The sequence below is a fragment of the Salmo salar genome, chromosome 04 (assembly GCF_965601325.2).
Source record: "Salmo salar chromosome 04, fSalSal1, whole genome shotgun sequence".
NCBI lineage: Eukaryota > Metazoa > Chordata > Actinopteri > Salmoniformes > Salmonidae > Salmo > Salmo salar.
In genome coordinates, this window is record NC_138294.1 from 56,409,490 (window position 1) to 56,434,417 (window position 24,928).

Genomic DNA, 24,928 nt, shown 5'->3' on the forward strand with positions numbered 1-24,928 from the left:
CGATTCATGAGCAAACAAGGCTTACTTTCTCTCTCTATCACTTTCTCTTTTACTTTCTCTCTCTCCCTCTCCCTCTACCTCTCTCTCTCTCTCTTTCACTCTCTCTCTCTCTCCCTCTACCTCTCTCTCTCTCTCTACCTCTCTCTCCCTCTCTCCCTCTCCCTCTCCCTCTCTCTCTCTCTCTTTCACTCTCTCTCCCTCTCCCTCTCTCTCTCTCTCTCTCTCTCTCTCTCACTCTCTCTCCCTCTACCTCTCTCTCTCTCCCTCTCCCTCTACCTCTCCCTCTACCTCTCTCTCTCTCCCTCTCCCTCTCTCTCTACCTCTCTCTCTCTCTCACTCGCTCTCTCTCTCTCCCTCTACCTCTCTCTCTCCCTCTACCTCTCTCTCTCGCTCTCTCCCACTCCCTCTCTACCTCTCTCTCTCACTCTCTCTCTCTCTCTCTCTCCCTCTACCTCTCTCTCTCCCTCTACCTCTCTCTCTCTCTCTCTCCCTCTACCTCTCCCTCTACCTCTCTCTCTCTCTCTCTCTCTCTCTCTCTCTCTCTCCCCCTCTACCTCTCTCTCTCCCTCTACCTCTCTCTGTCAGAATGGGGAGAGATGCAGAACATCACTACAACTCGTGAGCAGGTGGAGCTGAGAGGGCTGGAGAAGTTCACTAACTACAGTGTCCAGGTGCTAGCCTACACACAGGCTGGGGACGGGGTCAGGAGCAATGTCCTGTACATCCAAACCCGCGAGGACCGTGAGTACACACACACGTGCACTTGCGTGGACACACACATCTACACACACTTATACAGTACATATACTACCCCTGACAGTTTTCTACAGCAGGAAAATAATCCTGCAGCGACAGGAAATGTGAATTGTTATGGTGGATTATAATGAATGGACATTTGTGTAGGGGTTGATCCATTTTTCTTAAGGGAAAATCAAATCTGAAATTTCAAAGTGGAAATGACAAACTTCAGAAGCCTTTTAAAACCTGAAATACACCACAGATAGTCAGAGACACAGTCCCACTGAGATGCTGACTGCTTGGAAGGGAGGAGAAGCTCAGCAGGGAGTTGTGGGGTGGGGGGGGGGGGGGGGGTGTAGAGGAGGATGTCAGGGTGTATCTCAAACCCATGACTAAAGTTAATTTGTGTAGTGAGACCCCATTACCTGTGCTAGTGAGACCCCATTACCAGTGCTAATGAGAATTAAGAAGCTTTGGGCCCATGGCTGAGGGCTCGTGACTAGAGATAGGGGGATAGAAGAGGAGGGGTAAAGGGAGAAGCAAAATGGGGGAGAGGAGGGGTACTGCTCCCCAGCACCTAGCCCTGCAGCCCACAGCCCTTTGGACACAAGCAGCCAACCAGCCAGACCCAGGGATTAACTCCTCCTAGATTAGAGATCATTCATTTAGTGCTTACACCATTGGAGGCGGGATTACAGGCCGATCCCTGTCCCGTTCACTCCCCTAAACAGAAGGAGAAGCGGAGTGGAGAGAGAAAGGAGGGAGTGGGGAGAGGTGGCACAGCTGGGCCTGTCCGGGTAAGGGAGCGAGATATGAAATATGAAAATAAATAAGAAATGGGAAGATGAATGGAGGAAAAGAGAAAGGTTAGCCCTTCTGTGTTTGCCCTGCTTTGATAGATGCTTTGTTAGCTCTTTATATATCATCTAATATTACAGTAACCACCACTGTTTCAGTCTTGGTGCTGCATTAGATTTCATATATGGTAGCTGTGGTTGTCCCTCTCTCTGAAGGGTTATGTTAGCTGTGGTTGTCCCTCTCCCTGAAGGGTTATGTTAGCTGTGGTTGTCCCTCTCTCTGAAGGGTTATGTTAGCTGTTGTTGTCCCTCTCTCTGAAGGGTTATGTTAGCTGTGGTTGTCCCTCTCTCTGAAGGGTTATGTTAGCTGTTGTTGTCCCTCTCTCTGAAGGGTTATGTTAGCTGTGGTTGTCCCTCTCTCTGAAGGGTTATGTTAGCTGTGGTTGTCCCTCTCTCTGAAGGGTTATGTTAGCTGTGGTTGTCCCTCTCCCTGAAGGGTTATGTTAGCTGTGGTTGTCCCTCTCTCTGAAGGGTTATGTTAGCTGTGGTTGTCCCTCTCTCTGAAGGGTTATGTTAGCTGTGGTTGTCCCTCTCCCTGAAGGGTTATGTTAGCTGTGGTTGTCCCTCTCCCTGAAGGGTTATGTTAGCTGTGGTTGTCCCTCTCTCTGAAGGGTTATGTTAGCTGTGGTTGTCCATCTCTCTGAAGGGTTATGTTAGCTGTGGTTGTCCCTCTCTCTGAAGGGTTATGTTAGCTGTGGTTGTCCCTCTCTCTGAAGGATTATGTTAGCTGTGGTTGTCCCTCTCCCTGAAGGGTTATGTTAGCTGTGGTTGTCCCTCTCTCTTAAGGGTTATGTTAGCTGTGGTTGTCCCTCTCTCTGAAGGGTTATGTTAGCTGTGGTTGTCCCTCTCTCTGAAGGGTTATGTTAGCTGTGGTTGTCCCTCTCTCTGAAGGGTTATGTTAGCTGTGGTTGTCCCTCTCTCTGAAGGGTTATGTTAGCTGTGGTTGGGCTGCATAGCCATGGTTATGGTCATGGTTAGAATGAGTTGTTCTGTAGGTTACTGTACTGTATATGAGTCTTTATCATTGGATTGTTCTGACAGTGGATCAGACAGACTGGACTGGGCACAGGCAGATTTTGAGAAGCAGTTGGACCTTAACTAATAATTCTGACATGGAGGCCCAGTTATGATAATGATGCTTTTCTCCTGTAAACACCCTATCCCCTATCATATCTCCCCTTAGGGCTGCCCCTTACCCCCCCCCCCCCCCCTCCCTCTCCTCCTTCTCTCATGTCCCTGGTGTTGTTCCTGCCATTATCTGCAGGTTGAGATGGAGCCCCAGGGGATGGAGGGGGCCCAGGGAGACAGAAAAGGATGACTGAGGGGAGCAGGCTGCCCTGGGTGGGATAGAGATGGGAGAGGGGGTCCTGGATCTCTCTAACAGTCTCACTATAATCTATAAAGGATCCAGCAGGGTCAAGTGCAGCAGGAACAGAATGCTACTGATGTCTACCTAGGGTTGGATGTGTCCTTATTAATCTGTGTACTCTAGGTCCTACAGTACGGTACAGTACATGGAAGAAGGTCTAGTGTAGTCGAGCCTCGCAATATTCATTTGAGCCCAGTCCCTCGTAACTCAGGGAGACCCACGTCTTTCTATCTGATGAAGTGGGCGGTATTCTGAGAGTAATGTCCTGTAGACAGTATGTTTGGACAGTAGGTGTGGACAGTAGTTGTAGACAGTATGTGTGGACAGTAGGTGTAGACAGTAGGTGTGGACAGTAGGTGTGGACAGTAGGTGTAGACAGTAGGTGTAGACAGTATGTGTAGACAGTATGTGTAGACAGTATGTGTGGACAGTAGGTGTAGACAGTATGTGTAGACAGTAGGTGTAGACAGTATGTTTAGACAGTATGTGTAGACAGTAGGTGTGGACAGTATGTGTGGACAGTAGGTGTAGACAGTAGGTGTAGACAGTAGGTGTGGACAGTAGGTGTGGACAGTAGGTGTAGACAGTATGTGTAGACGGTAGGTGTGGACGGTAGGTGTGGACGGTAGGTGTGGACGGTAGGTGTGGACGGTAGGTGTAGACAGTAGGTGTAGACAGTAGGTGTAGACAGTAGGTGTAGACAGTATGTGTGGACAGTAGGTGTGGACAGTATGTGTAGACAGTAGGTGTAGACAGTAGGTGTAGACAGTATGTGTAGACAGTATGTGTGGACAGTAGGTGTGGACAGTAGGTGTGGACAGTAGGTGTAGACAGTAGGTGTGGACAGTAGGTGTAGACAGTATGTGTAGACAGTAGGTGTAGACAGTAGGTGTAGACAGTATGTGTAGACAGTATGTGTGGACAGTAAGTGTAGACAGTATGTGTAGACAGTAGGTGTAGACAGTATGTTTAGACAGTATGTGTAGACAGTAGGTGTGGACAGTAGGTGTGGACAGTAGGTGTAGACAGTATGTGTAGACAGTAGGTGTGGACAGTAGGTGTGGACAGTATGTGTGGACAGTATGTTTGGACAGTAGGTGTAGACAGTAGGTGTAGACAGTAGGTGTGGACAGTATGTGTGGACAGTAGGTGTAGACAGTAGGTGTGGACAGTATGGGTGGACAGTAGGTGTAGACAGTAGGTGTGGACAGTATGTGTAGACAGTATGTGTAGACAGTATGTGTGGACAGTATGTGTGGACAGTATGTGTAGACAGTAGGTGTAGACAGTAGGTGTAGACAGTAGGTGTAGACAGTAGGTGTGGACAGTATGTGTGGACAGTATGTTTGGACAGTAGGTGTGGACAGTAGGTGTGGACAGTAGGTGTAGACAGTAGGTGTGGACAGTATGTGTGGACAGTATGTGTAGACAGTAGGTGTAGACAGTAGGTGTAGACAGTAGGTGTGGACAGTAGGTGTAGACAGTGGGTGTGGACAGTGGGTGTGGACAGTATGTGTAGACAGTAGGTGTAGACAGTAGGTGTAGACAGTATGTGTAGACAGTATGTGTGGACAGTAGGTGTGGACAGTAGGTGTAGACAGTAGGTGTAGACAGTAGGTGTGGACAGTAGGTGTAGACAGTAGGTGTAGACAGTAGGTGTAGACAGTATGTGTAGACAGTATGTGTGGACAGTAGGTGTAGACAGTAGGTGTAGACAGTAGGTGTAGACAGTATGTGTAGACAGTAGGTGTGGACAGTATGTGTGGACAGTAGGTGTAGACAGTAGGTGTGGACAGTAGGTGTGGACAGTAGGTGTAGACGGTATGTGTAGACGGTAGGTGTGGACGGTAGGTGTGGACGGTAGGTGTGGACGGTAGGTGTAGACGGTAGGTGTAGACAGTAGGTGTAGACAGTAGGTGTGGACAGTAGGTGTAGACAGTATGTGTGGACAGTAGGTGTGGACAGTATGTGTAGACAGTAGGTGTAGACAGTAGGTGTAGACAGTATGTGTAGACAGTATGTGTGGACAGTAGGTGTGGACAGTAGGTGTGGACAGTAGGTGTAGACAGTAGGTGTGGACAGTAGGTGTAGACAGTATGTGTAGACAGTAGGTGTAGACAGTAGGTGTAGACAGTATGTGTAGACAGTATGTGTGGACAGTAGGTGTAGACAGTATGTGTAGACAGTAGGTGTAGACAGTATGTTTAGACAGTATGTGTAGACAGTAGGTGTGGACAGTAGGTGTGGACAGTAGGTGTAGACAGTATGTGTAGACAGTAGGTGTGGACAGTAGGTGTGGACAGTATGTGTGGACAGTATGTTTGGACAGTAGGTGTAGACAGTAGGTGTAGACAGTAGGTGTGGACAGTATGTGTGGACAGTAGGTGTAGACAGTAGGTGTGGACAGTATGGGTGGACAGTAGGTGTAGACAGTAGGTGTGGACAGTATGTGTAGACAGTATGTGTAGACAGTATGTGTGGACAGTATGTGTGGACAGTATGTGTAGACAGTAGGTGTAGACAGTAGGTGTAGACAGTAGGTGTAGACAGTAGGTGTGGACAGTATGTGTGGACAGTATGTTTGGACAGTAGGTGTGGACAGTAGGTGTGGACAGTATGTGTGGACAGTAGGTGTAGACAGTAGGTGTGGACAGTATGTGTGGACAGTAGGTGTAGACAGTAGGTGTAGACAATAGGTGTAGACAGTAGGTGTGGACAGTAGGTGTGGACAGTGGGTGTGGACAGTATGTGTAGACAGTATGTGTAGACAGTATGTGTGGACAGTAGGTGTAGACAGTAGGTGTGGACAGTATGTGTGGACAGTATGTTTGGACAGTAGGTGTAGACAGTAGGTGTAGACAGTAGGTGTAGACAGTATGTGTAGACAGTATGTGTGGACAGTAGGTGTAGACAGTAGGTGTGGACAGTATGGGTGGACAGTAGGTGTAGACATTAGGTGTGGACAGTATGTGTAGACAGTATGTGTGGACAGTATGTGTAGACAGTAGGTGTGGACAGTAGGTGTAGACAGTAGGTGTGGACAGTAGGTGTAGACAGTAGGTGTGGACAGTAGGTGTGGACAGTATGTTTGGACAGTAGGTGTAGACAGTATGTGTGGACAGTATGTGTGGACAGTAGGTGTAGACAGTAGGTGTAGACAGTAGGTGTAGACAGTATGTGTAGACAGTAGGTGTGGACAGTAGGTGTGGACAGTAGGTGTAGACAGTAGGTGTGGACAGTAGGTGTGGACAGTATGTGTAGACAGTAGGTGTAGACAGTATGTGTGGACAGTATGTGTAGACAGTAGGTGTAGACAGTAGGTGTAGACAGTAGGTGTAGACAGTAGGTGTGGACAGTAGGTGTGGACAGTATGTGTAGACAGTATGTGTAGACAGTATGTGTAGACAGTAGGTGTAGACAGTAGGTGTAGACAGTAGGTGTAGACAGTAGGTATAGACAGTATGTGTAGACAGTATGTGTGGACAGTAGGTGTAGACAGCATGGGTGGACAGTAGGTGTAGACAGTATGGGTGGACAGTAGGTGTGGACAGTATGTGTGGACAGTAGGTGTGGACAGTAGGTGTGGACAGTAGGTGTAGACAGTATGTGTGGACAGTAGGTGTAGACAGCATGGGTGGACAGTAGGTGTAGACAGTATGGGTGGACAGTAGGTGTGGACAGTATGTGTGGACAGTAGGTGTAGACAGTATGTGTGGACAGTAGGTGTGGACAGTATGGGTGGACAGTAGGTGTAGACAGTATGTGTGGACAGTAGGTGTAGACAGCATGGGTGGACAGTAGGTGTAGACAGTATGGGTGGACAGTAGGTGTGGACAGTATGTGTGGACAGTAGGTGTGGACAGTATGTGTGGACAGTATGTGTGGACAGTAGGTGTGGACAGTAGGTGTGGACAGTAGGTGTAGACAGTATGTGTGGACAGTATGTGTGGACATGTGTGGACACACACATGCATGGAAACTCCTCACACCCGTGTTTACTTGAACATGGCTTTAGTACACACACGCACGCACGCACGCACGCACACACACACACACACACACACACACACACACACACACACACACAGCCCTGCTGACCTGTCTATGTGTTGTGAACTTTCCAGTCCCAGGTCCTCCAGCTGGTATCAAAGCCGTGCCCTCATCTCCCAGCAGTGTGGTTGTGTCCTGGCTACCCCCCCATAAACCCAATGGTGTCATCCGCAAGTACACCATCTACTGCTCCAGCCCAGGCTCCGGACAGCCGGTAAGTACCACTGAGAGGGGAGAGTATGGGATGGGGGAGCCGCAGTTACAGGTATTGGAGAGGCAGATAATTAAGGACCTAATGACGAAACATGATGTGGATGCATGATATAGCACTTGATGGATAATTCATTAGTAACCATCACTCAGTGTGTGTGTGTGTGTGTGTGGTGTGTGTGTGTGTGTGTGTGTGTGTGTGTGTGTGTGTGTGTGTGTGTGTGTGTGTGTGTTCGGGTGTGTCTCTCTCTCTCTTTCTCTCACTGTGTTTGCTCCGTCACTTTATTTCCTGCCCCCCCCCCCAGATGAACAGATGAGGTTGTCTTGGCAACGTGATGAGACGTAGATATGCAAATGAAGCGGAGAACAAGCTCCCACATGCACACTGCAGCATCAGGAGCTCTCACACACAGGCCTGCACTAGTGATGCAGATTTCACACATCCACACTATGCTCTCTCTCTCTCTCTCACACACAAACATACACATATACATTAAAATCCTGCTATCATGGAAGAATCCCACTTTCTTATCATTCACAAATCCTCACCCTCCCCCTCTCTCTCTCTCTCTCTCTCTCTCTCTCTCTCTCTCTCTCTCTCTCTGTTTCTCTCTGCATGAGTACCATGTGAATGAGCATGGAGGAGGGAGGGAGGGTATCAGTCACACAGATGAGAGTGCTTTTGTTCCTCTTTTCATTATGTCCCCATATCACTCCCTGAATCACTACTACACTGCTGCCTCCACGCTGGAGGAATGTTCTAATGTTCCTGTTACTCACCCCCCCCTACCCCCCAGAGCCCCACATTCACCCCTTCTCCCTCCTCCCCTCCCTTCTTCTCTCTGTCTGTCTGTCATACCCACCCTGCTCTCCAGCAAGCCTGGGTAGAAGCTGAGATAGGGAGGGAGAGAGAAAGAGAGAAAAAGGTAAATGAGGCAAATGGAAAAAGAGGTGAAGATGTGTGTTGAGTGGTGAACAGATGAGGGAGGTGGTGCATGTGTACGTGCCTACATACATGCATGAGTTATACTCCTTAGTTCTAACCCTCTTTCAAGCCATCTGAGCTTTCCCTCATGCCATTAGGCGATAGATGCCAAGCTGCCCGTCCAGAGTGCTATCGTACCATGGTATCATACAGTGTTAGTAATCTAACCACTATCTCTCTCCCCCAGGCTCCCAGTGAGTATGAGACCAACCCAGAGATGTTGTTCTACAGGATCACCCACCTGACCCGCGGTAAACAGTACCTCATCTGGGCCGCCGCTGTGACAACCGCTGGCCGCGGCAATATCAGCGAAAAGGTCACCGTGGAGCCTGCTGGGAAAGGTAAGGGAGAAGGGGATGAGGGGTAATAGAGGGGGGATGGAGGGATTTTTCTAAAGGTTATTAAGAGAACTAAAAAAAGAGGAATAAGTATTGTAGAAATACACAGAGGGATTTAATTCCCCTATCTCACTCTCTCTTCCATTCTCTCTCTCTCTCTCTCTCTCTTCCATTCTCTCTCTCTCTCTCTCTCTCTCTCTCTCTCTCTCTCTCTCTCTCTCTCTCTCTCTCTCTCTCTCTCTCTCTCTCTCTCTCTCTCTCTCTCTCTCTCTCTCTCTATCTCTCTCTCTCTCTCTCTCTCTCTCTCTCTGTCCTATTGACTGACAGCTGTAGTATTGATTGAGGGCTGGCGGTGTAGCAGGAAACACTGTTGTTAATTATGTGGTGATGAACAGGGGAGGGGGGAGACAGGAATCAATACAGGGGAGAATCTATGGAGTATAGATAGACAGAGAGAGATGGAAGGCTGGGAGGAGGAAAGGGGGGGCACTCCAGCACTCTGCTCTCATAACAGTGGGTAAAAGGCTAGCCTCCAGGCTAACCTACTCAATACCAAGCTCACTCAGCAAACACTAGAGACAAACGCTTACACATCAGAAAATAGAGCAGGGACGTTAGACTGTGAGGGATGTGTTTGTCTGGCTGTGAGTGTGCCTGGGTACTTAAGTGTGTGTGTGTCTGTGTCTGTGTGTGTCTGTGTCTGTGTGTGTCTGTGAGTGTGTGTCTGTGTGTGTCTGTGTGAGTGTGTGTGTGTGTGTGTGTGTGTGTGTGTGTGTGCGTGTGCGTGTGCGTGTGATACCCAGTTTAAGCTGTGTACCCTGTGTCTGCAGCCCCAGCTAAGATCCTGTCGTTCGGGGGCACAGTGACCACTCCCTGGATGAAGGAGATCCGTTTGCCTTGCAGCTCAGTGGGAGAACCCACCCCCACCTTCAAATGGACCAAAGACAGGTCAGAACTCTCCCAACTCATCCTCATTGAAAGAAAAGTGGAAACTTTAGACATTTGGTCAGGGTTAAGTCTACCTGTCCGGTGTTTAGCTTGGTGTATTAAGTCTACCAGACCGGTGTTTAGCTTGGTGTATTAAGTCTACCTGTCCGGTGTTTAGCTTGGTGTATTAAGTCTACCTGTCCGGTGTTTAGCTTGGTGTATTAAGTCTACCAGACCGGTGTTTAGCTTGGTGTATTAAGTCTACCTGTCTGGTGTTTAGCTTGGTGTATTAAGTCTACCAGACCGGTGTTTAGCTTGGTGTATTAAGTTTACCAGACCGGTGTTTAGCTTGGTGTATTAAGTCTACCTGTCCGGTTTTTAGCTTGGTGTATTAAGTCTACCAGACCGGTGTTTAGCTTGGTGTATTAAGTCTACCAGACCGGTGTTTAGCTTGGTGTATTAAGTCTACCTGACCGGTGTTTAGCTTGGTGTATTAAGTCTACCAGACCGGTGTTTAGCTTGGTGTATTAAGTCTACCAGACCGGTGTTTAGCTTGGTGTATTAAGTCTATCAGACCGGTGTTTAGCTTGGTGTATTAAGTCTACCTGACCGGTGTTTAGCTTGGTGTATTAAGTCTACCAGACCGGTGTTTAGCTTGGTGTATTAAGTCTATCAGACCGGTGTTTAGCTTGGTGTATTAAGTCTATCAGACCGGTGTTTAGCTTGGTGTATTAAGTCTACCAGACCGGTGTTTAGCTTGGTGTATTAAGTCTACCCGACTGGTGTTTAGCTTGGTGTATTAAGTCTACCAAACCGGGGTTTAGGTTGGTGTATTAAGTCTACCAGATTGGTGTTTAGCTTGGTGTATTAAGTCTACCCGACCGGTGTTTAGCTTGGTGTATTAAGTCTACCAGACCGGTGTTTAGCTTGGTGTATTAAGTCTACCAGACCGGTGTTTAGCTTGGTGTATTAAATCTACCCGACCGGTGTTTAGCTTGGTGTATTACGTCTACCAGACCGGTGTTTAGCTTGGTGTATTAAGTCTACCAGACCGGTGTTTAGCTTGGTGTATTAAGTCTACCAGACCGGTGTTTAGCTTGGTGTATTAAGTCTACCAGACCGGTGTTTAGCTTGGTGTATTAAGTCTACCCGACCGGTGTTTAGCTTGGTGTATTAAGTCTACCCGACCGGTGTTTAGCTTGGTGTATTAAGTCTAACTGTGATCCTCTATGTGTGTGTATCAGTGAGGACTCGGCTATTCCTGTGACTGTGGATGGACAGCGTCAGATCCTGTCCAATGGTACTCTAGTGCTGCGTTCCGTCAAAGCTGAGGATTCTGGGTACTACACGTGCACGGCCACCAACACGCTGGGCTTTGACACCATCATTGTCAACCTGCTGGTGCAAGGTGAGCTGGGATACACTGGGCTAATGTGTGTGTATGGTTGTGGAGAGATCTGAGGACCTTTTGGGATTCAGATTGTCTTCTCTGTGTTCCTCTGACTGTGTGTGTGTATCGTCCCTCTGGTCTGTCTGTCTGGTCCCTCTGGTCTGTCTATCTGGTCCCTCCAATCTGTCTATCTGGTCCCTCTGCTCTCTATCTGGTCCCTCTGCTCTCTATCTGGTCCCTCCAATCTGTCTATCTGGTCCCTCCAATCTGTCTATCTGGTCCCTCCAATCTCTCTATCTGGTCCCTCTGGTCTCTCTATCTGGTCCCTCTGGTCTCTATCTGGTCTCTCTGCTCTCTATCTGGTCCCTCTGGTCTCTCTATCTGGTCCCTCTGGTCTCTCTATCTGGTCCCTCTGGTCTCTCTATCTGGTCCCTCTGGTCTCTCTATCTGGTCCCGCTGGTCGCTCTATCTGGTCCCTCTGGTCTCTCTATCTGGTCCCTCTGGTCTCTCTATCTGGTCTCTCTGCTCTCTCTATCTGGTCTCTCTGCTCTCTATCTGGTCCCTCTGGTCTCTCTATCTGGTCCCTCTGCTCTCTATCTGGTCTCTCTGCTCTCTATCTGGTCCCTCTGGTCTCTCTATCTGGTCCCTCTGGTCTCTATCTGGTCCCTCTGGTCTCTCTATCTGGTCCCTCTGGTCTCTCTATCTGGTCCCTCTGGTCTCTCTATCTGGTCCCTCTGGTCTCTCTATCTGGTCTCTCTGCTCTCTCTATCTGGTCTCTCTGCTCTCTATCTGGTCCCTCTGGTCTCTCTATCTGGTCCCTCTGGTCTCTCTATCTGGTCCCTCTGGTCTCTCTATCTGGTCCCTCTGCTCTCTATCTGGTCTCTCTGCTCTCTATCTGGTCCCTCTGGTCTCTATCTGGTCCCTCTGGTCTCTCTATCTGGTCCCTCTGGTCTCTCTATCTGGTCCCTCTGGTCTCTCTATCTGGTCTCTCTGGTCTCTCTATCTGGTCCCTCTGGTCTCTCTATCTGGTCCCTCTGCTCTCTATCTGGTCCCTCTGGTCTCTCTATCTGGTCCCTCTGGTCTCTCTATCTGGTCCCTCTGGTCTCTCTATCTGGTCCCTCTGGTCTCTCTATCTGGTCCCGCTGGTCTCTCTATCTGGTCTCTCTGCTCTCTATCTGGTCCCTCTACTCTCTATCTGGTCCCTCTGGTCTCTCTATCTGGTCCCTCTGGTCTCTCTATCTGGTCTCTCTGCTCTCTATCTGGTCCCTCTGGTCTCTCTATCTGGTCCCGCTGGTCTCTCTATCTGGTCTCTCTGCTCTCTATCTGGTCTCTCTGCTCTCTATCTGGTCTCTCTGGTCTCTCTATCTGGTCCCGCTGGTCTCTCTATCTGGTCCCTCTGGTCTCTCTATCTGGTCCCTCTGCTCTCTATCTGGTCTCTCTGCTCTCTATCTGGTCCCTCTGGTCTCTCTATCTGGTCCCTCTGGTCTCTCTATCTGGTCCCTCTGCTCTCTATCTGGTCTCTCTGCTCTCTATCTGGTCTCTCTGCTCTCTATCTGGTCTCTCTGCTCTCTCTATCTGGTCTCTCTGCTCTCTATCTGGTCCCTCTGGTCTCTCTATCTGGTCCCTCTGCTCTCTATCTGGTCCCTCTGGTCTCTCTATCTGGTCCCTCTGCTCTCTATCTGGTCTCTCTGCTCTCTATCTGGTCCCTCTGGTCTCTCTATCTGGTCCCTCTGGTCTCTATCTGGTCCCTCTGGTCTCTCTATCTGGTCCCTCTGGTCTCTCTATCTGGTCCCGCTGGTCGCTCTATCTGGTCCCTCTGGTCTCTCTATCTGGTCCCTCTGGTCTCTCTATCTGGTCCCTCTGCTCTCTATCTGGTCTCTCTGCTCTCTATCTGGTCCCTCTGGTCTCTCTATCTGGTCCCTCTGGTCTCTCTATCTGGTCCCTCTGCTCTCTATCTGGTCTCTCTGCTCTCTATCTGGTCTCTCTGCTCTCTATCTGGTCTCTCTGCTCTCTCTATCTGGTCTCTCTGCTCTCTATCTGGTCCCTCTGGTCTCTCTATCTGGTCCCGCTGCTCTCTATCTGGTCCCTCTGGTCTCTCTATCTGGTCCCTCTGCTCTCTATCTGGTCTCTCTGCTCTCTATCTGGTCCCTCTGGTCTCTCTATCTGGTCCCTCTGGTCTCTATCTGGTCCCTCTGGTCTCTCTATCTGGTCCCTCTGGTCTCTCTATCTGGTCCCGCTGGTCGCTCTATCTGGTCCCTCTGGTCTCTCTATCTGGTCCCTCTGGTCTCTCTATCTGGTCTCTCTGCTCTCTCTATCTGGTCTCTCTGCTCTCTATCTGGTCCCTCTGGTCTCTCTATCTGGTCCCTCTGGTCTCTCTATCTGGTCCCTCTGGTCTCTCTATCTGGTCCCTCTGGTCTCTCTATCTGGTCTCTCTGCTCTCTATCTGGTCCCTCTGGTCTCTATCTGGTCCCTCTGGTCTCTCTATCTGGTCCCTCTGGTCTCTCTATCTGGTCCCTCTGGTCTCTCTATCTGGTCTCTCTGGTCTCTCTATCTGGTCCCTCTGGTCTCTCTATCTGGTCCCTCTGCTCTCTATCTGGTCCCTCTGGTCTCTCTATCTGGTCCCTCTGGTCTCTCTATCTGGTCCCTCTGGTCTCTCTATCTGGTCCCTCTGGTCTCTCTATCTGGTCCCGCTGGTCTCTCTATCTGGTCTCTCTGCTCTCTATCTGGTCCCTCTACTCTCTATCTGGTCCCTCTGGTCTCTCTATCTGGTCCCTCTGGTCTCTCTATCTGGTCTCTCTGCTCTCTATCTGGTCCCTCTGGTCTCTCTATCTGGTCCCGCTGGTCTCTCTATCTGGTCTCTCTGCTCTCTATCTGGTCTCTCTGCTCTCTATCTGGTCTCTCTGGTCTCTCTATCTGGTCCCGCTGGTCTCTCTATCTGGTCCCTCTGGTCTCTCTATCTGGTCCCTCTGCTCTCTATCTGGTCTCTCTGCTCTCTATCTGGTCCCTCTGGTCTCTCTATCTGGTCCCTCTGGTCTCTCTATCTGGTCCCTCTGCTCTCTATCTGGTCTCTCTGCTCTCTATCTGGTCTCTCTGCTCTCTATCTGGTCCCTCTGGTCTCTATCTGGTCCCTCTGGTCTCTCTATCTGGTCCCTCTGGTCTCTCTATCTGGTCCCTCTGGTCTCTCTATCTGGTCTCTCTGGTCTCTCTATCTGGTCCCTCTGGTCTCTCTATCTGGTCCCTCTGCTCTCTATCTGGTCCCTCTGGTCTCTCTATCTGGTCCCTCTGGTCTCTCTATCTGGTCCCTCTGGTCTCTCTATCTGGTCCCTCTGGTCTCTCTATCTGGTCCCGCTGGTCTCTCTATCTGGTCTCTCTGCTCTCTATCTGGTCCCTCTACTCTCTATCTGGTCCCTCTGGTCTCTCTATCTGGTCCCTCTGGTCTCTCTATCTGGTCTCTCTGCTCTCTATCTGGTCCCTCTGGTCTCTCTATCTGGTCCCGCTGGTCTCTCTATCTGGTCTCTCTGCTCTCTATCTGGTCTCTCTGCTCTCTATCTGGTCTCTCTGGTCTCTCTATCTGGTCCCGCTGGTCTCTCTATCTGGTCCCTCTGGTCTCTCTATCTGGTCCCTCTGGTCTCTCTATCTGGTCCCTCTGCTCTCTATCTGGTCTCTCTGCTCTCTATCTGGTCCCTCTGGTCTCTCTATCTGGTTCCTCTGCTCTCTATCTGGTCCCTCTGCTCTCTATCTGGTTCCTCTGCTCTCTATCTGGTTCCTCTGCTCTCTATCTGGTCTCTCTGCTCTCTATCTGGTCTCTCTGCTCTCTATCTGGTCCCTCTGGTCTCTCTATCTGGTCCCTCTGCTCTCTATCTGGTCCCTCTGCTCTCTATCTGGTCTCTCTGCTCTCTATCTGGTCCCTCTGGTCTCTATCTGGTCCCTCTGGTCTCTCTATCTGGTCCCTCTGGTCTCTCTATCTGGTCCCTCTGGTCTCTCTATCTGGTCCCTCTGCTCTCTATCTGGTCCCTCTGCTCTCTATCTGGTCTCTCTGCTCTCTATCTGGTCCCTCTGGTCTCTCTACCTGCTCACTGTAAGTGTGTGCTGTTTGTGCCTGGTCTATGTGATGCTGATTGGCTCTTACTGTGTGATCACTCTGTATGTCCAGTTCCTCCAGACCAGCCCCGTCTGACCGTCTCCACCACCTCTACCTCTTCCATCACCCTGGCCTGGATCCCTGGGGACAACGGAGGCAGCTCCATCAGAGGTACTCCCCTCCACTCCCCTCCACCTGGGCATTAGTAAATCAGGATCAGTCTGAGGAGAGTTCTTTAGCTGCAGTATCTCACTGTCTCCAAAAAATATCAATAACGTCAATATACCTTTTTGTCTATTTGTGTGATTTTGTCTGTTCCCGTCAAGGAGTTAACTGTTGTTAGCTCCTAATGTCTGTCATACTCATAGCAGAATGTATCACGGAGGGGTTTCTAAATCCTTTATATCCCCCCCTGGTGTTAAAAGGGTGGAACAGCAGTGTGAGTTGACCTGATTTTGCCTCAGTAGAGCTGAGGGCAGTTTGTGTAATATGGAACTGGGAGGATACTCTAATTGACAGACATGTACAGTATTTCATAGTTATTTAAATTGTGTCTTTGTGTATTTAGCAGATGATAAGTGAACACTTAATAAAATCTGTGGTGTCCGTCCCTGTGTGTCCTCAGGTTTCGTCCTGCAGTACTCGGTGGACAACACAGAGGAGTGGAGGGATGTGTTCATTACTTCAACTGAACGGTCCTTCAGGCTGGACAACCTGCGCTGTGGCACCTGGTACAAGGTCAAACTGGCAGCCAAGAACAGTGTGGGCTCAGGACGCATCTCTGAGATCATCGAGGCCAAGACGCACGGACGAGGTGAGGGGAAAGGAAGGATCGTGAGGGGAGGAGGGAAGGAGAAAGAGGAGAGGGAGAGGGGGTAGAGGAGGAAAGATAAGAAAGAAGGGAATTTTAAAACGGCATGACTTATATTTAACCTCACATCATGTGTTGCACATGAACCACATCAACACTCTAACACACTGACTTCAATATTCCCAGTCTGACAGTCTATCCCTCTGTCTCTCCTCTTGCCCTGCAGAGCCCGTGTTCAACAAGGAGCAGCCCCTGCTCACCCACATCAACTCCACCCATGCGGGGCTCAACCTGCAGGGCTGGACCAGCGGAGGCTGCCCCATCACTGCTCTGCTGCTCGACTTCCGGCCCAAGGGCACATGGGCTTGGCAGAGCCTGAAGGCCAACGCCACAGCCCAGCTCTTCCTCAGCGAGCTGCGTGAGGCCACCTGGTACGAACTGAAGATGAAGGCCTGCAACAGTGCCGGCTGTGGGAACCAGAGCTCCCAGTTCGCCACCACAGACTACGATGGCAGTGAGTCACTTCCTGCTTCTACTAGATACTTGCTCTCACTTCCTGCTTTGACATTTACATGACATTCTAGCAGACTCTCTTTTTCAAAGCGACTCACAGTCATCAAAGAGAAGGGAAAGGGAGGAAGGAAGGGAGGAAGGAAAGAGGCCAAAACCCACGGACGAGAGAGGGAGGGAGGAAGAAAAGGAGAGAGGGTGAAGTAGAATGTGATTGGGCATGAAAGTAGTAATAAAAACAGTCCTTTAATCTACCTCTGACCCCCTTCCCCTCACTCTCTCTGTCCCGCTCACCCCTTCTCTTCCTCCCAGGTACCATCCCTCCTATAAACTCGGCCCAGGAGGACAGAGACGATGTGAAGAAGCTGTTCTCCATAGGCTCTCCTGTCATCCTGGTCACCCTGGGCGTCGCCCTGCTCTTCATCATCCGCAAGAAACGCAAGGAGAAGAGACTGAAACGACTCAGAGGTGAGAGACATAGGGAAGGAAGGAGAAAGAGAAGGAAAGAAGGGGGAGGGGAGAAACAGAGAGGGAGAGAAATAATTGCTTGGTGGGGGCGAGTAGTATCTCAGAAGCACTAAAGGTAACAGGTCAAAATAATTTACCGAATCCACATGATGATCCATCATAATCTAATAAAGATATTTGTGTTTGTTTTCACAGACGCTAAGAGCCTTGCAGAGATGCTTATCAGGCAAGGATAATACACTTGATTGATTGCTGCCTGTGGTTATGGATGTGTCATATTCCAGTGAATCTTGATGGATATTTGAATACACCTATCAGTCTCAGTAAACTCTGTTAAAGTATCACCAATATACCCTAGTTCTATATGTACTGTATGTAAGTACTGCTGATGTGACAGTGGATCCAGTCTAAGAATGTGTCTTGTTTTGTGTGTTGAGCAGTAAGAACAACCGCAGCATGGACACCCCAGTGAAGGGTCCTCCCCAGGGCCCCCGGCTCCACATCGACATACCCCGTGTCCAGCTGCTCATCGAGGACAAGGAGGGAATCAAGCAGATAGGTCAGTATGGACACACTATCAGCCAATCAGATTGATCAGACAGAATATCGTCCAATTAGATAGCCTCCAGTTACAGTACACTAACTAACCTATTATATATAAACTATTATTCTCAAGTTGCTAAATACATTTTGATAGAGTGTGATTTACAATCAGTCTGTGAGGATAACATATGACAAGGGAGATGAATTGTGTATCACAGATATTTTGTAACTACTGTCATAATATATTTTCCTCATCCCCTGCGTCCGGTAGGTGAGGACAAGGCAGCGGCCCCAGTGACGGACACTGAGTTCAGCCAGTCAGTGAATCCACAGAGCTTCTGCACGGGCGTGTCTCTGCACCACCCCGCCCTCATCCAGAACACAGGGCCATTGATTGACATGTCAGACATCCGCCCTGGAACCAGTGAGTACTTCACATACAGTAGGATGTGCATAGAATGGAAAGATGTCATATTACAGTGTAATGTGTAGAAGTGAACTTGATCTGACACCCAAAGTGGTTACAAAGAATCATTAATGATGTACATGCTGATTAGAAGTGTTCTGAATAGCATCCTCTCACTGTCCTCCTCCTATCCTCTCCTCAGACCCAGTGTCGAGGAAGAGTGTGAAGTCGGCCCACAGCTCCAGGAACCGGTATTCCAGCCAGTGGACCCTGAGCAGGCCGGGCCAGAGCCAATCAACAGCCTCCGCAAGAACTCTGACCTCTGACTGGCGCACCATGGGCTCCCACGGCATCACCGCCACCGAGAGTGACAGCTACAGCGCCAGCCTGTCGCAGGACACTGGTGGGTACCGCCCCGCCCTGGCAACAACGCCACTAAGACCCATCATCAACAAATCTATCTTTTACATCCCCAAACCAGACCTGTAGGATACCTTGAAAGGCCTACTGACACATCTGTACTGTATGCAAACTTCATTTTGTATAATTTTAACATGGTATCTCATATATTGTTTCTCCAGATAAGGGTCGTAACAGCATGGTGTCCACAGAGAGTGCATCGTCTACATACGAGGAGCTGGCGCGGGCCTACGAACACGCCAAACTGGAGGAGCACCTGCAGCATGCCAAGTTCACTATCACAGAGTGCTTCATCTCCGACAGCTCCTCTGACCAGATGACCACTGGCACCAACGACCCGGCCGACAGCATGACATCACTCAGCACGCCGTCCGAGACAGGCCTTTGTCGCTTCACCGCCTCGCCACCCAAACCCCAGGACTATGACCGCGGCAGACCTACCAACGTGGCCGTGCCCATCCCCCACCGCGCCAACAAGAGTGAGTACAGAGAGCCACCCTGACTGGCACAGTGGCACCATATTATACTGTGCCACAGGATGTACATCTCAACATGCCCCTCCCTCTCTCTGTTCTGTCCTCGTCACTAGGTGAATTCTGCAACCTCCCGCTCTACATGAAGACAGACCCTTTCTTCAGGAAACAGGCAGAACTGCATGACCCGTGCCCTGCTGTACCACCCCGGGAGGCCTCCATCCGCAGCCTGGCACAGCGGGCGTACCACACCCAGGGCCGTCACATGACTCTGGACCCGTCCAAGCAGCAGGCCCTGACGCTGGGACACTCTGGGCTGGGCAGCCTGGGTGTGAGCTCGGGTACTGCCACCCTGCCCCAGAGGACTCTCACTATGCCCAGCTCCAACCCTGCAGCCACAGCCTCCACCTCCAGCACCAGCAGCAATCCCACTGGCTCCAGCACCAAGATGGGGGGCTCCAGAGACTCACTGCTAGAGAACAGCTCCTCAGCGTTGGGCAGACTGCAGAAGCAAGGGGTCGGGGCCTACTCCAAGTCTTACACACTGGTGTAGCTACTAGCCCCCCTTCTCTCTCTCAAAGACTATACACTCTGGCCCCGGCCCACACCCAGCCCAGCCACACACCAGTGTTCTACACTCCAGGTCAGGGTGGGCATGTAGTGCAGTGCAGTGCAGCAGGTGTCCCCAGCTAACAGCTAGCTACTGTAACAGCTAATTACCCAGTAGCGTGATTAGTCTTTATTCTGACCTTGGGTTCTGCCTCCCAGGAATGACCAGAGACCATTGTAACCTGCCTGATTCATGCTCACCTGGACCTGTATAAAACAAACTACTATCTCTCTCCCACACACACACACACACACACACACACACACACACACACACACACACACACACACACACACACACACACACACACACACACACACACACACACACACACACAGAGGAAGACCTGGAGCTGTTCTCCAAGGTCATTTCAAACCAATTGAGTATTACTGAGGAGCTGAATGGTGAAAGCTCACTGCTCGTGCTGATGAAGTCAATGATAGCAGAGGAGTCTGGGCTAAAAGCAGTGTCCATCACACACACACACACACATTATGCTGCCCTCCATGGTTTGAGCAGAAGCTCCTGCAGGACTTCCAGTTTTATCCCCTCTAGTCTCGTCTCACTCGCTCTGTCTCTACGTCCAGTCTCACTCTCCATCGGCAGTTACTCTCTCTCTCTCTCTGTGGATTCCATAAGGAAGGGTTTCAGATTCACCTCACTCAGAACTTTAAGTTCGTATTTTTAGCACATTTATTGTTGATATGTCCCACCCTCCCCTCCTCTTTCCCAACTCAACATTATCCGATAGCTTTTGACCGAAACATGACAACCCAAATAACCCAGCAATGATTTGAAAACATCAGGGCTCTCGCAATACAAACAAATATAGAATATTTGGTATTTTAAAGATTTTACGTATATATTTCTATGTAAGTATATTATGTCATTTAAGTGAAATTATGGCAAAGAATAAAACTATACAACCATTTAAATATTTTAAAAACTATAAGAATGAGACAATCGCTCAATCATGTGAAGAGCAGGGAAAATGAAAGAGGAGGAAAGAATAGAAGAGCATTATGAAGAGGGAGGAGCACGTGTTCTTTATGTTACTGTAGACAGGCTGAGAGGAACGAGGTGACTTCCTTTTCAGACAGGAAGTGTCCATCTCAAAGCCCCCTATTAGTTAGTATCTTATAAGATCGTCAGTGATTGGTTGGTGTACTTACTTTCAGAAGCCAAATCATTTCCTCTGAAGACGGGTGTATCCAGGGCGACCTACACTGTTGACACTGTTGTCTATCATTTCTCTGCTTTCGTTCACCTGTTACTTGAGTAAACAGAGGCCACGACCTCTCAGGGCCTCAGGTATGGGCCTTTGACCTTTGACCTGTGGTAGCAGCGGGGTTACAGAGTCACTGTGAGTGGAGCAGAAGTCAGAGATCAGAGCACGGCTACTGTATCCCACAGCTAGCTACCACACAGAGCATACACCAGTAGCCCTGTAACCTCTACCAACCTCTCAGCCCATGTATTACTGTCTCCCTCCTTCCAATACAAAATGGCCGCCAAGACACCAAGGAGGATAATCATGTGAAGTAAGTTAATTGTCTAGTTTACAGAGAGACGTTGCCAGCCAGTCAGGGTGTTCAGTTTGAATATGATAAGATGATGTGCAGTCAGTGGTCTATTGGTGTCTCTGTTGCGGCCCTGTCTGAAGTACTGTATATTTCCCACTTCTTTCTCCATCCCCAATATCCATGTGCATCCTCATCCTCCGCACCATTTTGTGCTACTACATGTACATCAACACAGGAACTTGTTGGAATGTCTATTGAAGTATTGCCATTCAAGTGTTTTGTCATTTCTTTTGTTTTTGGATTATTTGTTAAGGTCCATCTGTTGATTTTTAATTGAATATGTTTGTTTTTACTTGTTTATTTATTTAGATTTTTTGGGTTCCAGAGGCCAGACAGTACTGAGGCATAACACACTTATGATTTCGGCCAGCTTTAACCAAGTAAAATCAGGGACTAGCTCTTGAGGTCACACCAGAGCCATGTATTTAGAAAGCAGGGCCAATGCGGTTTCTGCGTTACGATGCATTTACATGACACTTCAACAATCTATGGCAGCCATGTTAGCTCCCCAATAACGTCACATGGGGAATATTTTAGCAATGCTATGTAACTGAATGTCTAGAATTCTAAAAGTTGTTTGAACTCTCTAAATATATGGCTCTGGGTCACACACACTGAAATTGTGGAAAAAGCTGACACTCCCAACCAGCTCTCCCAAGTCAACTCCCTGACATACAGTACATACACTACCTTTGGCACTATTGTTTATAGATTAACTCTTGTACATAAAACACAGTTTTGTATGAAGAGCTATTTTCGTCAGAATAAAATAGGGCAAGATCAGGGTTGAATCATGCCCCCACTTCAAAATGAAAACAACATGAATGAAAATATGGATTTGATAAACATGAATTTCCACCTTGGGCAACAAATATTTTTTCTCTATTCCCTTCATGTTTTTTATACTAATTTGTTGAATTTTTATGCTTTTTTAAAGGTATTTTGATGTTGTCATTTGTCCTGTTCACTTTTTTAATGATCATTTTTTGTATTTTGTTCATCCTCAAAAATGACATTGCATGCTTGGTAAAAGGGAAAAGGTGAGGGAAAGAAATGTACAAATATTTTAAATTTGAAGAAAAGAAAATGTTGAGGGGATTCCAAACATTCGTTTGAGTTGCTTCTAATAGCAATTGCTTGTCTTTAAAAGAACATTTTCTATGAAAAGTAATGAAAAAACTAACAAAAAGAGTATTCTAACACCTTGTGCAATAAAGCTATCTTTCTATATGCCATGGCTTCTGTCATTCTTAATAGACTTCTGTCATTCTTAATAGACTTGCTTGCTACACTGGCAACAAACACTTGCCTGAAGACAAATTTAATTATTTTACTGCTCTATGTTAGCTACATACTTCAGTCTGAGACGGCCAGTGTTGAAGTCGTTTGTGGTGTCAAAATGAGGGTGTTGTATAAAACAATGTCATCATTGATTGGATCATCTCTAACCAATCAGAGTATCAAAGCCAATGGCGAATTCTCGAAACGCCGCTTTACCCACGTGTGCTCTGGCTCTGGCCCAACCCCATTGGTTTCTGGGACCAACCAGAATGGAAATCGTCAGGGAGGTATTCAGATGAAGACTCATTGCGGAGAAGAAACGAACGTCCGTGAGCGTGGCGTAGCATTTGGCAGGAGCAAGGAGTTTGGGTAGCCAGGCAAAACAAACTACCATATTCTGCTAGTGTTGGGAACAGGAATCAGAACTAGAACCAAAGAATAATACAAATGGATGATAATTAAACCACAATGAAAATGAAAAAGCATCAATAGCAATAATACATTCTAATTGAAAAATCATGTAGCATGTGATTGTTTTTACTGTTGAATCCATTCCTTAAGCTTTTGACTATACATGTTCATTCTGGTGATAGACTGAAGCATGCTGCAACCCACAATCAGGTTCTCACATTTTATTAGGCACACGCATTTGCTCCCATGTACTGCCTGAAAACCTCTTTAGTGTCAGCCTGGGTCCACCAATCTACCATCAGTCAATAATGTTCAATGTGTGAATTACACTGAACAAAAATATAAATGCAACATGTAAAGTGTTGGTCCCATGTTTCATGAGCTGAAATGATCCCAGAAATGTTCCATGTGATGGTTTATTTATGGTTAATGGATGGTTTGTTTATGGTTAATGGGATGGTTTGTTTATGGTTAATGGATGGTTTGTTTATGGTTAATGGGATGGTTGGTTTGTGGTTAATGGGATGGTTTATTTATGGTTAATGGGATGGTTGGTTTGTGGTTAATGGGATGGTTTATTTATGGTTAATGGGATGGTTTATTTATGGTTAATGGGATGGTTGGTTTGTGGTTAATGGGATGGTTTATTTATGGTTAATGGGATGGTTTATTTATGGTTAATGGATGGTTTGTTTATGGTTAATGGGATGGTTTATTTATGGTTAATGGGATGGTTTATTTATGGTTAATGGGATGGTTTATTTATGGTTAATGGATGGTTTGTTTATGGTTAATGGGATGGTTTATTTATGGTTAATGGATGGTTTATTTATGGTTAATGGATGTTTATTTATGGTTAATGGATGGTTTGTTTATGGTTAATGGGATGGTTTATTTATGGTTCATGGGATGGTTTATTTATGGTTAATGGGATGGTTGGTTTGTGGTTAATGGGATGGTTGGTTTGTGGTTAATGGGATGGTTTATTTATGGTTAATGGGATGGTTTATTTATGGTTAATGGGATGGTTTATTTATGGTTAATGGATGGTTTATTTATGGTTAATGGGATGGTTTGTTTGTGGTTAATGGGATGGTTTATTTATGGTTAATGGAATGGTTTATTTATGGTTAATGGGATGGTTTATTTATGGTTAATGGGATGGTTTATTTATGGTTAATGGGATGGTTTATTTATGGTTAATGGGATGGTTTATTTATGGTTAATGGGATGGTTTATTTATGGTTAATGGGATGGTTTGTTTATGGTTAATGGATGGTTTATTTATGGTTAATGGATGGTTTATTTATGGTTAATGGGATGGTTTATTTATGGTTAATGGGATGGTTTATTTATGGTTAATGGATGGTTTGTTTATGGTTAATGGGATGGTTTATTTATGGTTAATGGGATGGTTTATTTATGGTTAATGGATGGTTTATTTATGGTTAATGGATGGTTTGTTTATGGTTAATGGGATGTTTTATTTATGGTTAATGGAATGGTTTATTTATGGTTAATGGGATGGTTGGTTTGTGGTTAATGGGATGGTTGGTTTGTGGTTAATGGGATGGTTTATTTATGGTTAATGGGATGGTTTGTTTGTGGTTAATGGGATGGTTTATTTATGGTTAATGGATGGTTTATTTATGGTTAATGGGATGATTGGTTTGTGGTTAATGGGATGGTTTATTTATGGTTAATGGGATGGTTTGTTTATGGTTAATGGATGGTTTATTTATGGTTAATGGGATGGTTTATTTATGGTTAATGGGATGGTTTATTTATGGTTAATGGGATGGTTTATTTATGGTTAATGGGATGGTTTATTTATGGTTAATGGGATGGTTTATTTATGGTTAATGGGATGGTTTGTTTATGGTTAATGGGATGGTTTATTTATGGTTAATGGGATGGTTTGTTTATGGTTAATGGGATGGTTTGTTTATGGTTAATGGGATGGTTTATTTATGGTTAATGGATGGTTTATTTATGGTTAATGGGATGGTTTGTTTATGGTTAATGGATGGTTTGTTTATGGTTAATGGGATGGTTTATTTATGGTTAATGGGATGGTTGGTTTGTGGTTAATGGGATGGTTTATTTATGGTTAATGGGATGGTTGGTTTGTGGTTAATGGGATGGTTTATTTGTGGTTAATGGGATGGTTTATTTATGGTTAATGGGATGGTTTATTTATGGTTAATGGGATGGTTTGTTTATGGTTAATGGGATGGTTTATTTATGGTTAATGGGATGGTTTATTTATGGTTAATGGGATGGTTTATTTATGGTTAATGGATGGTTTGTTTATGGTTAATCGGATGGTTTATTTATGGTTAATGGGATGGTTTGTTTATGGTTAATGGATGGTTTATTTATGTTTAATGGATGGTTGGTTTGTGGTTAATGGATGGTTTATTTATGGTTAATGGATGGTTGGTTTGTGGTTAATGGGATGGTTTAT

At 47.2% G+C, this 24,928-nt stretch overlaps 1 protein-coding gene across 1 annotated transcript in view; it reads left to right on the forward strand.

Moving 5' to 3' along the window:
* LOC106603368 (cell adhesion molecule DSCAML1) overlaps nucleotides 1–21,999 on the forward strand; it is a 127,680-nt gene extending 105,681 nt beyond the window's left edge. The window contains 15 exon segments of the mRNA XM_014196942.3: nucleotides 586–741; nucleotides 7,089–7,228; nucleotides 8,397–8,550; nucleotides 9,378–9,495; nucleotides 10,719–10,882; nucleotides 15,018–15,116; nucleotides 15,571–15,759; nucleotides 15,983–16,270; nucleotides 16,579–16,734; nucleotides 16,930–16,960; nucleotides 17,175–17,293; nucleotides 17,549–17,701; nucleotides 17,886–18,086; nucleotides 18,265–18,582; nucleotides 18,693–21,999. Of these exon segments, the coding sequence (XP_014052417.1) occupies nucleotides 586–741; nucleotides 7,089–7,228; nucleotides 8,397–8,550; nucleotides 9,378–9,495; nucleotides 10,719–10,882; nucleotides 15,018–15,116; nucleotides 15,571–15,759; nucleotides 15,983–16,270; nucleotides 16,579–16,734; nucleotides 16,930–16,960; nucleotides 17,175–17,293; nucleotides 17,549–17,701; nucleotides 17,886–18,086; nucleotides 18,265–18,582; nucleotides 18,693–19,129 (2,723 nt within the window). The 3' untranslated portion in view covers nucleotides 19,130–21,999.
* Nucleotides 22,000–24,928: the final 2,929 nt, after the last annotated feature.